The sequence below is a fragment of the Ranitomeya variabilis genome, chromosome 6 (assembly GCF_051348905.1).
Source record: "Ranitomeya variabilis isolate aRanVar5 chromosome 6, aRanVar5.hap1, whole genome shotgun sequence".
Lineage (NCBI taxonomy): Eukaryota > Metazoa > Chordata > Amphibia > Anura > Dendrobatidae > Ranitomeya > Ranitomeya variabilis.
Genome location: NC_135237.1, coordinates 16067283 through 16086343, shown reverse-complemented (window position 1 = coordinate 16086343; position 19061 = coordinate 16067283). Strand labels below are relative to the sequence as shown.

The 19061-nt window shown below is 46.1% G+C and overlaps 1 protein-coding gene across 2 annotated transcripts; it reads right to left on the bottom strand.

Moving 5' to 3' along the window:
- Window positions 1–332: 332 nt before the first annotated feature.
- Window positions 333–18065, bottom strand: LOC143781352 (retinoic acid receptor responder protein 2-like). 2 transcript variants are annotated; one of them, XM_077267910.1, is made up of 6 exons: window positions 17941–18065; window positions 9787–10028; window positions 7318–7422; window positions 3740–3838; window positions 3331–3445; window positions 333–555 (listed from the first exon to the last, which is right to left on the bottom strand). In XM_077267910.1, the coding sequence occupies exons 2-5, from the start codon at window positions 9976–9978 to the stop codon at window positions 3353–3355; spliced, it is 489 nt and encodes a 162-aa protein (XP_077124025.1). In that variant the 5' UTR covers window positions 9979–10028; window positions 17941–18065; the 3' UTR covers window positions 333–555; window positions 3331–3352. The 2 variants fall into 2 exon arrangements, with proteins under 2 accessions (XP_077124025.1, XP_077124026.1); XM_077267911.1 differs by having other exon boundaries at window positions 9787–10018; window positions 17941–18027.
- Between the last annotated feature and the right edge of the window lie 996 nt (window positions 18066–19061).

Below are 19061 nucleotides of genomic sequence, written 5' to 3'. Positions count from 1 at the left end.
AGTCGTTCCCCTGATCGTTGGTCGCTGGGGAGAGCGGTCTGTGTGACAGCTCCCCAGCGACCACACAGCGACTTACCAACGATCACGGCCAGGTTATATCGCTGGTCGTGATCGTTGGTTAATCGCTTAGTGAGACGGGGCCTAAGAGAGCGCAGCGCCCCCGTCCTCTGGATATCAGCGGACACCGCACTGGCTCCATAGCCATCAGTGGGGCCGCGGCCACCAAAGAGTTCTAGCGCTGACACCTGATATCTGACAACTTTCCATCCAGCACTATTGAGTATGACCCAGTTGTCGCCCCTGTACTTTTGATACAATCATTTTGCAGACGGTTTATGTTTTACAATGTTTTATTACAGTGTACATCATTCCAGACTTGTGTGTAACCAGGTTCTGCCCCCGTCGGGGGTCCTCCGGGTCCTCTATAGCTCAGTGTGTAATATGCATCTATAGTGCGGTACTATGCTGTATACAGTATGGTTATAAGCAGCTATGGGCGCGTCTTCATCACCCCCAGACATGGGGGACTTCTTTTTCTACAGTTGCACTAAGGATCTGAAAAAAAGAGTGAAAAATATAAGGATCTGGAAAAAATAATCACTCCCTTTCCACATACACCTGAAAAAACGAGGCTGCATACCCCACATAACCCCCCATTAAAAGGAATCTGTCACCTGCTTTTTCGCTATAGAATCTGATGTAGGGGCAGAGACCCTGGTTCCAGGGATGTGTCACTTGCTGGGCTGCTTGCTGCAGTTTTGATAAATCCCTGTTTCTCTGCTCCCTCTATGCGGGGATGGCGGCATACTCACTGCCCCAGCCGCAGGAGAGTTCTTGCACTCATCCTTCCCTCTCTGCACACGCCACACTGTATTCCAGCAGCACGTCTAGTGAGCGCATGCTCCCCTGCTCTAAAATGGACGGTGTGTGCACATACTAAAGCCCCCAGCTAACAGCTAGGAGACATTTAGTAAAAGAATTCACCTGCAAGATGGCTCCTAGGCAATAGTTGAGAGGCATCTTGTGTATGAGGCACCCGCCCCAATAGGTAGGTGCCTGAGCAGCCCCTATAGTTAGCCTGTTCCTGGTGCTGGTGTGTGCAACTGGATGTGACCAGGTCCCCCGTCCTGAGTCCATTATAGTTATTCCCTATCCTGTACTGTCCCTGTAGTCCTGTGCAGTTTATTTGTTCCCCTGAAGCCATCTGCGGTACCTGAACCCTGCAGCTGTGTCTGCGGTACCTGAACCCTGCGGCCGTGTCTGCGGTACCTGAACCCTGCGGCCGTGTCTGCGGTACCTGAACCCTGCGGCCGTGTCTGCGGTACCTGAACCCTGCGGCCGTGTCTGCGGTACCTGAACCCTGCGGCCGTGTCTGCGGTACCTGAACCCTGCGGCCGTGTCTGCGGTACCTGAACCCTGCGGCCGTGTCTGCGGTACCTGAACCCTGCGGCCGTGTCTGCGGTACCTGAACCCTGCGGCCGTGTCTGCGGTACCTGAACCCTGCGGCCGTGTCTGCGGTACCTGAACCCTGCGGCCGTGTCTGCGGTACCTGAACCCTGCGGCCGTGTCTGCGGTACCTGAACCCTGCGGCCGTGTCTGCGGTACCTGAAACCTGCGGCCGTGTCTGCGGTACCTGAACCCTGCGGCCATGTCTGCGGTACCTGAAACCTGCGGCCGTGTCTGCGGTACCTGAACCCTTCGGCCGTGTCTGCGGTACCTGAACCCTGCGGCCGTGTCTGCAGTACCTGAACCCTGTGGCCGTGTCTGCAGTACCTGAACCCTGTGGCCATGTCTGCAGTACCTGAACCCTGTGGCCGTGTCTGCGGTACCTGAACCCTGTGGCCGTGTCTGCGGTACCTGAATCCTGCGGCCGTGTCTGCGGTACCTGAACCCTGCGGCCGTGTTGGTGGTACCTGAACCCTGCAGCCGTGTTGGTGGTACCTGAACCCTGCAGCTGTGTCTGCGGTACCTGAAACCTGTGGCTGTGTCTGCAGTACCTGAACCCTGCAGCCGTGTCGGTGGTACCTGAATCCTGTTGCTGTGTCTGCGGTACCTGAACCCTGTGGCCGTGTCTGTAGTACCTGAACCCTGTGGCCGTGTCTGCAGTACCTGAACCCTGTGGCCATGTCTGCAGTACCTGAACCCTGCAGCTGTGTCTGCGGTACCTGAAACCTGCGGCCGTGTCTGCGGTACTTGAACCCTGCAGCCGTGTCTGCGGTACCTGAAACCTGCGGCCGTGTCTGCAGTACCTGAACCCTGTGGCCGTGTCTGTAGTACCTGAACCCTGTGGCCATGTCTGCAGTCCCTGAACCCTGTGGCCGTGTCTGCAGTACCTGAACCCTGCAGCTGTGTCTGCGGTACCTGAACCCTGTGGCCGTGTCTGCAGTACCTGAACCCTGTGGCTGTGTCTGCAGTACCTGAATCCTGCGGCCGTGTCGGTGGTACCTGAACCCTGCAGCTGTGTCTGCGGTACCTGAACCCTGTGGCTGTGTCTGCAGTACCTGAACCCTGCGGCCGTGTCGGTGGTACCTGAATCCTGTTGCTGTGTCTGCGGTACCTGAACCCTGCGGCCGTGTCGGTGGTACCTGAATCCTGTGGCCGCGTCGGCGGTATCTAAACCGTTTCCCGAGATCTGTGTGTCTGAATGACAGCCAATCCCCAAAGTCTACATTGTCCACGCTGTCTGTCTCCCAATCCCCGTCCAGCGAACCCCACCCCTGGGATCGGCAGCTGCGGTACCAAGGACTACCTAGGAGTGATACCTGGAGGCTACCTGCAGCTCAACCCTGACTACACTATCAGGAGCTCCAGTGAACACCAGGTAGCCGCTTAGCTACACCCCTTCTGGGTAAACACTGCCCCGTGGCGCAGTGAGTCTAAGGACCATGTGCACCACAGGCGAGTGTGACAGGCAGAAAGAAGCAAATCAGTGGTTGGGGGAGGGATTACACAGATTAGCTGGACAGCCTGGCATGAGACACCTAGTCTTGCAGTGATAATCACCTGCTGATAAGACCCTGATTGTATTCAAACTACAGCAAACTGCTGAGCAAGTGACACATCCCTGGATACACGGCTCAGCAGACAGTATCATATAGGAGAGGATTAGATACACAGCTCAGCAGACAGTATCACACAGGATAGGATTAGATACACAGCTCAGCAGACAGTATCATACAGGATAGGATTAGATATAAGGCTCAGCAGACAGTATCATACAGGAGAGGATTAGATATAAGGCTCAGCAGACAGTATCACACAGGATAGGATTAGATACAGGGCTCAGCAGACAGTATCACACAGGATAGGATTAGATACATCAGTTCGTACTTGTTCTCCTGTAGTCAGATCCTTAGTTAGATTTCAGGAATCCGTAACTTCCAGGTTTGTCAAATCCTTGCTTCATCTCCACCTCGGTGCAGGACTGATTCCTCCTCTGGACTCTCTGCCAGGTGGGTAAAGAGTTGGCATTACATGAGGAGGGTGCAGAGGTATCACGTGCTGCACGTGGCCGAGGCATGCAATGGAATAATGTGAACAGGGGCATACAATCAGCTGAGAAGCTTGGCTGTTTGGATGCGGTTAGTTTGTGAGACCAGCGGATGATATTAATGTTGCCCGCGCCCCCCTTCCATGTTGTACAGTCCCATAATCATTATTATATCCCACGCAGGGGGCTGGGGGACATTGGGGGTCACTGGTTTCTGGGATCTCCAGCTATGAGTGCAGGATACTTTACCGCCTCCACTTGATGAGCGGCGACACAGTCCAGGAGCTGAGACAGAATCTTCTCAGAATGGTAAGAAAACTTGAAACAAGCGAAGCAATTAAATGTCCTCTACAAGAAAAGATAAAAATCATCAGTCGGAACACAGCAGAGATGACGAGAGCAGAACAGTAAGACGGCACTAAAAGATGGCGGACATGGCGGCGCCCATAATACTCCCCAACCCTAGATCACTGGAGTCCTGAGCAAGGAGAGAAGAACGGAGCGCAGACAGCAACAGACCGGCTCTAAATGATCACTTCTACACGAGAGCTTTATAGGCATGAGCGAATCTGTGCAGAAGATATTGAGCAGGGAGGAGGAGGAGGTGAGCTGTGACATCACCTATTGTGAATGGAGGATCCTGTGTAATCTACTGTATATAGAGGTGTTATCAGTCATTGTACAGGAGGAGGAGGTGAGCTGTGACATCACCTATTGTGAATGATGGATCCTGTGTTATCTACTGTATATAGAGGTGTTATCAGTCATTGTACAGGAGGAGGAGGTGAGCTGTGACATCACCTATTGTGAATGGTGAATCCTGTGTTATCTACTGTATATAGAGGTGTTATCAGTCATTGTACAGGAGGAGGAGGTGAGCTGTGACATCACCTATTGTGAATGGTGGATCCTTTGTTATCTACTGTATATAGAGGTGTTATCAGTCATTGTACAGGAGGAGGAGGTGAGCTGTGACATCACCTATTGTGAATGGTGGATCCTTTGTTATCTACTGTATATAGAGGTGTTATCAGTCATTGTACAGGAGGAGGCGGTGAGCTGTGACATCACCTATTGTGAATGGTGGATCCTGTGTTATCTACTGTATATAGAGGTGTTATCAGTCATTGTACAGGAGGAGGAGGTGAGCTGTGACATCACCTATTGTGAATGGTGGATCCTGTGTTATCTGCTGTATATAGAGGTGTTATCAGTCATTGTACAGGAGGAAGTGAGCTGTGACATCACCTACTGTGAATGGTGGATCCTGTGTTATCTGCTGTATATAGAGGTGTTGTCACGGGGTCCTTCTCAGATACCACACAATCTACAGAGCGAGCAAAGTGTAAACAATCCCAAGACCTTTATTATAGGCAAAACTAAAAGGTCCATAAACAATTCACCACACTGAGGATACAATAGTCCAGAACACAAATGTAGTTCAGTAACAGGATAAAATGTCCAAGGAGATGAGAGTCCAATAATCCAGCAGACAGAGGATAAAAAATCCATATGCTTCCCTTTCTCTCTGATGTGCTGTGTTCACACCATCCTCACCACACAGGAACTGACTTCCCAGCTCCTTTCCTCCCCAGCCCCCTCCTTATGTCCAGGGGTAGTCAGACAGGTTGGGGCGGTTTTCAGGCCGCCCAGACCTGACAAAGGTGCCTCGGGGATTAAGGCACTACAGGGGGTCATCAAGAGGCATAGCTACAGTCAGGCTGCAGACAGAAGGGAGCTACGGTAATTCAATTATCAGCCTTTTGGAAGGTAAGGGTACCGTCTCACAGTGGCACTTTGGTCGCTACGACGGCACGATCCGTGACGTTCCAGCGATATACTTAAGGTACCGTCACATTAAGCGACGCTGCAGAGATACAGACAACGATGCCGATCGCTGCATCGCTGTTTCGTCGCTGTGTGGTCGCTGGAGAGCTGTCACACAGACCGCTCTCCAGCGACCAACGATGCCGAAGTCCCCTGGTAACCAGGGTAAACATCGGGTTACTAAGCGCAGGGCCACGCTTAGTAACCCGATGTTTACCCTGGTTACCAGTGTAAATGTAAAAAAAAACAAACAGTACATACTTACATTCCGGTGTCTGTCCCCCCGGCGCTGTGCTTTCCTGCACTGATTGTTAGCGCCGGCCAGCCGTAAAGCAGAGCGGTGACGTCACCGCTCTGCTTTACGGCCGGCCGGCGCTCACAGTCAGTGCGGGAAGCTGACGGCGAGGCACCGGAATGTAAGTATGTACTGTTTGTTTTTTTTTACATTTACACTGGTAACCAGGGTAAACATCGGGTTACTAAGCGCGGCCCTGCGCTTAGTAACCCGATGTTTACCCTGGTTACCAGTGAACACATCGCTGGATCGGTGTCACACACGCCGACTCAGCGATGTCAGCAAGTGATCCAGTGACGAAATAAGGTGCTGGCCTTCTAGCTCCGACCAGCGATGTCACAGCAGGATCCAGATCGCTGCTGCGTGTCAAACACAACGATATCACTATCCAGGACGCTGCAACGTCACGGATCGCTAGCGATATCGTTGTTAAGTCGCTCAGTGTGAAGGTGCCTTTACGATCTCGCTGTGTCTGACACGCTACTGCGATCAGGGATCCCGCTGAGAATCGTACGTCGTAGCAGATCGTTTGAAACTTTCTTTCGTCGTCAAGTGTCCCGCTGTGGCGGCATGATCGCATCGTGTAACAAAGGTGTGCACGATATTGTATACGATGTAATGGGTGGAGGAGCTTGATACGTAGGAGCACCAAATTCTCCACCTCCTGTGTGCTGATTGGGCGGTACAATACTGTGCGCTCATTCGACAGACGTGGTACTATTGTTCCCGGCCGCAAATACATCGCAAATACGTCATGAAATTATCGCTCCAGCGCCGTGCAGTGCGAAGTGTGACCGCAGTCTACGACGCTGGAGCATCACGGATCGTGCCGTCGTAGCGACCAAAGTGACACTGTGAGACGGTACCTTAACTGAGACTCTAGACAATATGGGGAATACACGGAATGATACAGGGCAGCAAGAGAACACTATGAAAATCAATAAAATATAAATATACACAAAATGATACCCACATAACATATCACACCATCACAACCATTATCAGTCATTCAACAGGAGGAGGAGGTGAGCTGTGACATCGCCTATGGTGAATGGTGGATCCTGTGTTATCTACTGTATATAGAGGTGTCATTGTAATCCTGTCTGTAATGATAATAATGAATCTAAAAGTGTCCTATTTAAGTCCTCTTTTTCTCTGAAGAGGCAATTTGCATACTATTTAGAACAGTGAGTATTCTACTTTGTGACCAGGGTGAAAATTGAAAGATTTCTCAAATTATTTTATGATAAAGATAGTGATATAAAGAATGAAAAAAAATTATCAAAATAATTTAAAATAATATATTTAACATAAACCCTAATTTAAACTATAGGTAATTTTCTTATGACACATTTCCATTAATTATGTCAGATTTTCATGACTTTCTCCTTTCATCTCCTGGCTCTTACAGACGTGGCCTTAGCAGACTGAAAACAGGCAGAATGGAGGAGAGGGCGATAGGTTTAGATAGAAACTTTCACAACTCGATAACCTCCTAGAGAAGACGTCTCCAGGCTCCTCTCTCTCTTCTCACTGTCTGCGCGGCTGATGCTGCCCCCTCACACTGTTATAAAGTGCAATCAGCTTTTACGGCAAAGATGAGCACAGGAATTGTGGATGACAATGTAATGCACAGACCTACGGGGTAAGCCAGAGCTGTGACTGTATTGGGAACCACGGGCAGTGCAACTGGGAGGAACCTTACCCCATTTTTCAGTAGGCCACAGTCTGTTTTAGTCCAGTGACTTTTGTGGCAAGTCGTCTGTTTTAGTTCTATCTCCAAGTTCACAAATGCACCAGAGATGTAGTCCTAGAAGGAAGAATAAAGGAAGCTATAAAAATAAACATACCCCACTACAATACTAACACACATTGACTATTTTTTTTAATTTCTGAACGTACCTCCCCACTACTGTAATTCTGCCCTTATGTACAAGTATATAACTACTATAATTCTGCCCCTATGTACAAGAATATAACTACTATAATACTGCTCCTATATACAAGAATAGAACCTACTATAATACTGCCCCTATGTACAAGAATATAACTACTATAATACTGCCCGCTATGTAAAAGAATATAACTACTATAATACTGCTCCCTATGTATAAGAATATAACTACTATAATACTGCTCCTATGTACAAGAATATAACTACTATAATACTGCCCCCTATGTACAAGAATATAACTACTATAATACTGCCCCTATGTACAAGAATATAACTACTATAATACTGCCCCTATATACAAGAATATAACTACTATAATACTGCTCCTATGTACAAGAATATAACTACTATAATACTGCCCCTATGTACAAGAATATAACTACTATAATATTGCTCCCTATGTACAATAATATAACTAGTATAATACTGCCTCTATGTACAAGAATATAACTGCTATAATACTGCCCCTATGTACAAGAATATAACTACTATAATACTGCCCCTATGTACAAGAATATAACTACTATAATACTGCTCCTATGTACAAGAATATAACTACTATAATACTGCTCCCTATGTACAAGAATATAACTACTATAATACTGCTCCTATGTACAATAATATAACTAGTATAATACTGCCTCTATGTACAAGAATATAACTGCTATAATACTGCTCCTATGTATAAGAATATAACTACTATAATACTGCCCCCTATGTACAAGAATATAACTACTATAATACTGCCCCTATGTACAAGAATATAACTACTATAATACTGCTCCTATGTACAAGAATATAACTACTATAATACTGCCCCTATGTACAAGAATATAACTACTATAATACTGCTCCTATGTACAATAATATAACTAGTATAATACTGCCTCTATGTACAAGAATATAACTGCTATAATACTGCTCCTATGTATAAGAATATAACTACTATAATACTGCCCCCTATGTACAAGAATATAACTACTATAATACTGCCCCTATGTACAAGAATATAACTACTATAATACTGCCCCTATGTACAGGAATATAACTACTATAATACTGCCCCTATGTACAGGAATATAACTACTATAATACTGCCCCTATGTACAAGAATATGTCTGCTATAATACTGATCCTATGTACAAGAATATAACTATTATAATACTGCTCCTATGTATAAGAATATAACTACTATAATACTGCCCCCTATGTACAAGAATATAACTACTATAATACTGCCCCTATGTACAAGAATATAACTACTATAATACTGCCCCTATATACAAGAATATAACTACTATAATACTGCCCCTATATATAAGAATATAACTGCTATAATACTGCCCCTATGTACAAGAATATAACTATTATAATACTGCTCCTATGTATAAGAATATAACTACTATAATACTGCCCCCTATGTACAAAAATATAACTACTATAATACTGCCCCTATGTACAAGAATATAACTACTATAATACTGCCCCTATATACAAGAATATAACTACTATAATACTGCCCCTATATATAAGAATATAACTGCTATAATACTGCCCCTATGTACAAGAATATAACTATTATAATACTGCTCCTATGTATAAGAATATAACTACTATAATACTGCCCCCTATGTACAAGAATATAACTACTATAATACTGCTCCTATGTACAAGAATATAACTACTATAATACTGCCCCTATGTACAAGAATATAACTACTATAATACTGCCCCTATGTACAAGAATATAACTACTATAATACTGCCCCTATGTACAAGAATATAACTACTATAATACTGCCCCTATATACAAGAATATAACTACTATAATACAGCTCCTATGTACAAGAATATAACTACTATAATACTGCTCCTATGTACAAGAATATAACTACTATAATACGGCCCCTATGTACAAGAATATAACTACTATAATACTGCCCCTATGTACAAGAATATAACTACTATAATACTGCCCCTATATACAAGAATATAACTACTATAATACTGCCCCCTATGTACAAGAATATAACTACTATAATACTGCTCCTATGTACAAGAATATAACTACTATAATACGGCCCCTATGTACAAGAATATAACTACTATAATACGGCCCCTATGTACAAGAATATAACTACTATAATACTGCCCCTATGTACAAGAATATATCTGCTATAATACTACACTCTACCCCTGACTTCTCCTTTAGATACTTACTATTTCCACAGCTTTGATGACATTTGACACCTTGAATCCGTTTCTGATATGATCTTTGTTATGGAAATGTTCCATGATCATTTTCACTGTTTTGTTCTGGTTCTCGGAGAAGTTGTTCGTTAAGCTCTGACCCTCTAAGCTGACAATTACCAGAACAGATATGATCCACCATGTTATGGCCGCTGCCTTCATTGTGATGACTGTTGTTGTTGGAAGATAATCTGGACAAAATCTGTTTATTTCTTACGGAAGAAGAACATGTATTGGTTAATTATCCATCCAATGTGATAAGCTGTAATCGGTCAGAATACAAAGATCTGTGCAACAGATTATAAAAAAATCTTTTTTGGTTCTGGATCAGGATGAAACTTCATAGAAAGGCTTAGGGGACGTGTTGCTAGTTTTTTGGTTTTTTTTACTGTAGGGATTTACCGTAGTTGCCGGCTGAGAGTGTGAGGAAACGTTTCTCATAATTAGTCCCTGTTTACAGGAAGCGATCACATTCCAGCATCGTGGGGCGCCGCGTCGTCAGAAGTCTACACGCGAATCTGGGACCATCTGTGGCTGAACAGCGCAAATGTAATGAGGGGGCGTAATATATACGGGTCTACACTGTGTTTAGATAAAGGACGCATTGTCTAATCATTGATTTCCGAATTCTCATTCTATCCCATCGCCCCCCCAGTATATTCCTTCTGGCCTCATTGTCTAAGGTATATAACATCCGGCTCCTGGCCCCCAGTGTATAACTTCTGGGCCCCCCGCCATGCCATCTACATTAACTACCATGTGACAGAGCGGCCGGTGGTGCAGAGCGGCCGGTGGTGCAGAGCTCACTGATACCAGCGCGGTCCGGTGATAGGAGCCGCCGAGGTAACAAGTCCGTCTATTACATTTCTCCTCCTAAATCTCCCCCATCACCTGTGAGTGATATTATTGAGAAGTGGAAGGAACCGCAGCAACTCAGCCACGAAGTGGAGACCCCGTAATGTTACAAATCAGGGGTCGAATGCTGAGGGCAGAAAAGTCACCACCGCTCTGCTGGCCCCATAACTGCAGAGTCCAGACCTCCTCTGGTAGTAATGTAAAGAGATAGACAAGTAGAAGACGCCCCCACACTTAATGTTTAACAGAGAGACTGCAAGCAAACGCCACCATCTGCTGGTCAAAGACGACAGAGAAAGTGAAAGCAGAAGGAATTTCAGTAGTAGGAACTCAAGAGTGAAGTGCATGTTCCCTTGGGGAAGAGATTGGAGGAGACACCAGGTCAGGTGATAGTTGTGAAGCAGTTAGTAATTCTAAAAGACCGAAGAGGGTAGAGAAGAGGAGGCGTTGACGTCCGAGCCTGTAGCAGGACGGATGTGTGGTACAGTGAGCTGGCTTATACCCACCATTACGAGAGACCAGATCTGAGTGAAGGAGTCGTGAGACCAGAGCTGGGAGTGCTGAGCCGAGTGAGCAGGACTAGGGCAGAGTGACAGACGATTAGACAGCAGCGGAGGGAGGTTCGTGTGAGCTGTTGTGTGTAGTGTGGACGTACGGTACAAAGTGGAGACCCTCGCCGTGCTTCAAGAAAAGAAAAAGTGGCCAGTGTGATGAGTGTACCGAGTAACTCACCAATCTGGGGCTTGCGGCCTAGTGGGTAGAATCATCGACTCCGTTAGGGCCTATGTAACATTTTGTGTTGCCTATAGAGTGACAACGGTGACACCTAGCACGATGCTAAGCGTCGGACGGAGTGGTGCAAAGCCGCCACCACTGGACCCTGGAGGAGACGTGTTCTGTGCAGTGACGGATCGCACCTCTCTATCTGCGTCTGATGGAGGAGTCTGGGTTTGGTGATTCCACAAGGATGTTCCCCCCCGACTGCATTGTGCCCCCTGTACATGGTGGAGGGGGATAATGCTATGTGCTGTTATCAGGGGGCTCCTCGGACCCTCAGCTCCACTGATGGGAAATCTTAATCTTCAGCACAAGATGTGGACAACTGTAGCTTCAGCTTTGTGGGAACAGTTTGGGGAAGACCCTTATCTGCCCCCCATGACGGTGCCCAGTGCACAAGCTCCATACAGACATGAAGGAGAACATGAGCGGCCGCACAAGAGCCCGGACCACAGCCCCATCCTATAATGGAGATTGTGAGCCCGGACCCCCAACATCAGGGTCTCAGCCCACAAATGTCCTTCTGAATGAAGGGGCAACAATTCCCACAGAAGCCTCCAAAATCTTGTAGAAAATCTTCCCAAAGGAGCGAGAGCCGTTATATCTGCAGAGGACGACTCCATGTTATGTCTATGGGCGTAGGGTGCAGGTCAGACTATGGGGGGCACATACTTTTCTCTGTATTATGTCTATGGGTGTAGGATGGGAGGTCAGACTATGGGGGGCACATACTTTTCTCCATATTATGTCTATGGGTGTAGGATGGAGGTCAGACTATGGGGGGCACATACTTTTCTCTGTATTATGTCTATGGGTGTAGGATGGGAGGTCAGACTATGGGGGGCACATACTTTTCTCCATATTATGTCTATGGGTGTAGGATGGAGGTCAGACTGTGGGGGGCACATACTTTTCTCCATGTTATGTCTATGGGTGTAGGATGGAGGTCAGACTATGGGGGGCACATACTTTTCTCTATATTATGTCTATGGGTGTAGGATGGAGGTCAGACTATGGGGGGCACATACTTTTCTCTGTATTATGTCTATGGGTGTAGGATGGGAGGTCAGACTGTGGGGGGCACATACTTTTCTCCATATTATGTCTATGGGTGTAGGATGGAGGTCAGACTAGGGGGGGGCACATACATTTCTCCATATTATGTCTATGGGTGTAGGATGGAGGTCAGACTATGGGGGGCACATACTTTTCTCCATATTATGTCTATGGGTGTAGGATGGAGGTCAGACTATGGGGGGCACATACTTTTCTCCATATTATGTCTATGGGTGTAGGATGGAGGTCAGACTATGGGGGCACATACTTTTCTCCATATTATGTCTATGGGTGTAGGATGGAGGTCAGACTATGGGGGCACATACTTTTCTCCATATTATGTCTATGGGTGTAGGATGGAGGTCAGACTATGGGGGGCACATACTTTTCTCCATATTATGTCTATGGGTGTAGTATGGAGGTCAGACTATGGGGGGGCACATACATTTCTCTATATTATGTCTATGGGCGTAGGGTGGAGGTCAGACTATGGGGGGCACATACTTTTCTCCATATTATGTCTATGGGTGTAGGATGGAGGTCAGACTATGGGGGCACATACTTTTCTCCATATTATGTCTATGGGTGTAGGATGGGAGGTCAGACTATGGGGGGCACATACTTTTCTCCATATTATGTCTATGGGTGTAGGATGGGAGGTCAGACTATGGGGGGCACATACTTTTCTCCATATTATGTCTATGGGTGTAGGATGGAGGTCAGACTATGGGGGGGCACATACATTTCTCTATATTATGTCTATGGGTGTAGGATGGAGGTCAGACTATGGGGGGCACATACTTTTCTCTATATTATGTCTATGGGTGTAGGATGGAGGTCAGACTATGGGGGGCACATACTTTTCTCCATATTATGTCTATGGGTGTAGGATGGAGGTCAGACTATGGGGGGCACATACTTTTCTCTATATTATGTCTATGGGTGTAGGATGGGAGGTCAGACTATGGGGGGCACATACTTTTCTCTATATTATGTCTATGGGTGTAGGATGGAGGTCAGACTATGGGGGGGCACATACATTTCTCTATATTATGTCTATGGGTGTAGGATGGAGGTCAGACTATGGGGGGCACATACTTTTCTCTATATTATGTCTATGGGTGTAGGATGGAGGTCAGACTATGGGGGGCACATACTTTTCTCCATATTATGTCTATGGGTGTAGGATGGAGGTCAGACTATGGGGGGCACATACTTTTCTCTATATTATGTCTATGGGTGTAGGATGGGAGGTCAGACTATGGGGGCACATACTTTTCTCTATATTATGTCTATGGGTGTAGGATGGGAGGTCAGACTATGGGGGGCACATACTTTTCTCCATATTATGTCTATGGGTGTAGGATGGAGGTCAGACTATGGGGGGCACATACTTTTCTCCATATGATGTCTATGGGTGTAGGATGGAGGTCAGACTATGGGGGGCACATACTTTTCTTTGTATTATGTCTATGGGTGTGGGATGGGAGGTCAGACTATGGGGGCACATACTTTTCTCTGTATTATGTCTATGGGTGTAGGATAGGAGGTCAGACTATGGGGGGCACATACTTCTCTCCATATTATGTCTATGGGTATAGGATGGAGGTCAGACTATGGGGGGCATATACTTTTCTCCATATTATGTCTATGGGTGTAGGATGGAGGTCAGACTATGGGGGGCACATACTTTTCTCCATATTATGTCTATGGGTGTAGGATGGAGGTCAGACTATGGGGGGCACATACTTTTCTCCATATTATGTCTATGGGTATAGGATGGAGGTCAGACTATGGGGGGCACATACTTTTCTCTGTATTATGTCTATGGGTGTAGGATGGAGGTCAGACTATGGGGGGCACATACTTTTCTCCATATTATGTCTATGGGTATAGGATGGAGGTCAGACTATGGGGGGCACATACTTTTCTCTATATTATGTCTATGGGTGTAGGATGGAGGTCAGACTATGGGGGGCACATACTTTTCTCCATATTATGTCTATGGGTGTAGGATGGAGGTCAGACTATGGGGGGCATATACTTTTCTCCATGTTATGTCTATGGGTGTAGGATGGGAGGTCAGACTATGGGGGGCACATACTTTTCTCCATGTTATGTTTATGGGTGTAGGATGGGAGGTCAGACTATGGGGGGCACATACTTTTCTCCATGTTATGTTTATGGGTGTAGGATGGAGGTCAGACTATGGGGGGCACATACTTTTCTCCATATTATGTCTATGGGTGTAGGATGGAGGTCAGACTATGGGGGGCACATACTTTTCTCCATATTATGTCTATGGGTATAGGATGGAGGTCAGACTATGGGGGGCACATACTTTTCTCCATATTATGTCTATGGGTATAGGATGGAGGTCAGACTATGGGGGGCACATACTTTTCTCTGTATTATGTCTATGGGTGTAGGATGGAGGTCAGACTATGGGGGGCACATACTTTTCTCTGTATTATGTCTATGGGTGTAGGATGGAGGTCAGACTATGGGGGGCACATACTTTTCTCCATATTATGTCTATGGGTGTAGGATGGAGGTCAGACTATGGGGGGGGGCACATACTTTTCTCCATCTTATGTTTATGGGTGTAGGATGGAGGTCAGACTATGGGGGGCACATACTTTTCTCTGTATTAGGTCTATGGGTGTAGGATGGGAGGTCAGACTATGGGGGGCACATACTTTTCTCCATATTATGTCTATGGGTGTAGGATGGGAGGTCAGACTATGGGGGGCACATACTTTTCTCTGTATTAGGTCTATGGGTGTAGGATGGGAGGGCAGACTATGGGGGGCACATACTTTTCTCCATATTATGTCTATGGGTGTAGGATGGGAGGTCAGACTATGGGGGGCACATACTTTTCTCCATATTATGTCTATGGGCGTAGGATGGGAGGGCAGACTATGGGGGGCACATACTTTTCTCTACATTATGTCTATGGGTGTAGGATGGGAGGTCAGACTATGGGGGGCACATACTTTTCTCCATATTATGTCTATGGGTGTAGGATGGAGGTCAGACTATGGGGGCACATACTTTTCTCCATATTATGTCTATGGGTGTAGGATGGAGGTCAGACTATGGGGGGCACATACTTTTCTCCATATTATGTCTATGGGTGTAGGATGGAGGTCAGACTATGGGGGGCACATACTTTTCTCTACATTATGTCTATGGGCGTAGGATGGGAGGTCAGACTATGGGGGGCACATACTTTTCTCTATATTATGTCTATGGGTGTAGGATGGAGGTCAGACTATGGGGGGCACATACTTTTCTCTGTATTATGTCTATGGGCGTAGGATGGGAGGTCAGACTATGGGGGGCACATACTTTTCTCTATATTATGTCTATGGGTGTAGGATGGGAGGTCAGACTATGGGGGCACATACTTTTCTCCATATTATGTCTATGGGTGTAGGATGGAGGTCAGACTATGGGGGGCACATACTTTTCTCCATATTATGTCTATGGGTGTAGGATGGAGGTCAGACTATGGGGGGCACATACTTTTCTCCATATTATGTCTATGGGTGTAGGATGGAGGTCAGACTATGGGGGGCACATACTTTTCTCCATATTATGTCTATGGGTGTAGGATGGAGGTCAGACTATGGGGGGCACATACTTTTCTCTATATTATGTCTATGGGTGTAGGATGGAGGTCAGACTATGGGGGGCACTTACTTTTCTCCATATTATGTCTATGGGTGTGAGATGGAGGTCAGATAATGGGGGACACATACTTTTCTCCATATTATGTCTATGGGTGTAGGATGGAGGTCAGACTATGGGGGGCACATACTTTTCTCCATATTATGTCTATGGGTGTAGGATGGAGGTCAGACTATGGGGGGCACATACTTTTCTCCATATTATGTCTATGGGTGAAGGATGGGAGGTCAGACTATGGGGGGCACATACTTTTCTCTATATATGTCTATGAGTGTAGGATGGGAGGTCAGACTATGGGGGGCACATATTTTTCTCCATATTATGTCTATTGGTGTAGGATAGAGATCAGACTATGGGGGGCACATACTTTTCTCTGTATTATGTCTATGGGCGTAGGATGGATGTCAGATAATAGGGGGGGGGCACATACTTTTCTCCATATTATGTCTAAGGGTGTAGGATGGGAGGTCAGACTATGGGGGCACATACTTTTCTCCATATTATGTCTATGGGTGTAGGATGGAGGTCAGACTATGGGGGGCACATACTTTTCTCTATATTATGTCTATGGGTGTAGGATGGAGGTCAGACTATGGGGGGCACATACTTTTCTCCATATTATGTCTATGGGTGTAGGATGGAGGTCAGACTATGGGGGGCACATACTTTTCTCCATATTATGTCTATGGGTGTAGGATGGGAGGTCAGACTATGGGAGGCACATACTTTTCTCTGTATTATGTCTATGGGTGTAGGATGGAGGTCAGACTATGGGGGGCACATACTTTTCTCCATATTATGTCTATGGGTGTAGGATGGAGGTCAGACTATGGGGGGCACATACTTTTCTCCATATTATGTCTATGGGTGTAGGATGGGAGGTCAGACTATGGGGGGCACATACTTTTCTCTGTATTATGTCTATGGGTGTAGGATGGAGGTCAGACTATGGGGGGCACATACTTTTCTCCATATTATGTCTATGGGTGTAGGATGGGAGGTCAGACTATGGGGGGCACATACTTTTCTCTGTATTATGTCTATGGGTGTAGGATGGAGGTCAGACTATGGGGGGCACATACTTTTCTCCATATTATGTCTATGGGTGTAGGATGGAGGTCAGACTATGGGGGGCACATACTTTTCTCCATATTATGTCTATGGGTGTAGGATGGGAGGTCAGATAAGGGGGAGCACATACTTTTCTCTATATTATGTCTATGGGTGTAGGATGGGAGGTCAGACTATGGGGGGCACATACTTTTCTCTATATTATGTCTATGGGTGTAGGATGGGAGGTCAGACTATGGGGGGCACATACTTTTCTCTATATTATGTCTATGGGTGTAGAATGGCGGTCAGATAATGGGGGGCACATACTTTTCTCCATATTATGTCTATGGGTGTAGGATGGAGGACCAGACTATGGGGGCACATACTTTTCAACATATAGAGCGTATGCAGAGAGGTTTTCATTAGTGAGGATCATGCAAGCCTCTGCCATAAGACCTAATAGTACAGATCTGGAGACCTCGTCTTGTTTGTTCCATCGGCCGCTCCTGTTAATGCTGCACTGTGTGAGCTGTGGACTATGCGGAGCGCTCATGTTGTCGTGTTGTTGATACTTTCCTTTCTTTGAACAAACAACAGAAAACTCCCCGAAGTGATGGAAATAATCCAGAATCAGCAACTGAAACTGTAAATAATCAGGACAAGATATAAATGTTTAGTAATACATACACAGCTCCACGCAGCGCTCCTCCGTCTGTACTGGGGACCCTCTATGTTCGCTCTGGGGGGATTGTGACAATAGGAGAGGAAACAGGCGATAGGAGGGGACTGGGGAGGAGACCTCACAAGAGCAGCAAGGAAAGGACTGAGACCGAGGAGTCCTAGATCCCAGATGATTTATCCTGTCTGATGTCTGATGACTTATCTGCTACTTTCTGAAGAGCTGAGTAATAACATGAAACTCTGCAACATGATCCTTTATATCACACCATTTTTCATGGAACCCTGCCTATTGTCTCCACCATCTCTTGTTGTACGATAACCCCTTTACTTATCCTGTATTATACTCCAGAGCTGCACTCACTATTCTGCTGGTGCAGTCACTGTGTACATACATTACATTACGGATCCTGAGTTACATCCTGTATTATACCCCAGAGCTGCACTCACTATTCTGCTGGTGCAGTCACTGTGTACATACATTACATTACTGATCCTGAGTTACCCTCATGTATTATACCCCAGAGCTGCACTCACTATTCTGCTGGTGCAGTCACTGTGTACATACATTACTGATCCTGAGTTACCCCCTGTATTATACCCCAGAGCTGCACTCACTATTCTGCTGGTGCAGTCACTGTGTACATACATTACATTACTGATCCTGAGTTACCTCCTGTATTATACTCCAGAGCTGCACTCACTATTCTGCTGGTGCAGTCACTGTGTACATACATTACATTACTGATCCTGAGTTACCTCCTGTATTATACCCTAGAGCTGCACTCACTATTCTGCTGGGGCAGTCACTGTGTACATACATTACATTACTGATCCTGAGTTACATCCTGTATTATACCCCAGAGCTGCACTCACTATTCTGCTGGTGCAGTCACTGTGTACATACATTACTGATCCTGAGTTACATCTTGTATTATACCCCAGAGCTGCACTCACTATTCTGCTGGTGCAGTCACTGTGTACATACATTACATTACTGATCCTGAGTTACATCCTGTATTATACTCCAGAGCTGCACTCACTATTCTGCTGGTGCAGGCACTGTGTACATACATTACATTACTGATCCTGAGTTACATCCTGTATTATACTCCAGAGCTGCACTCACT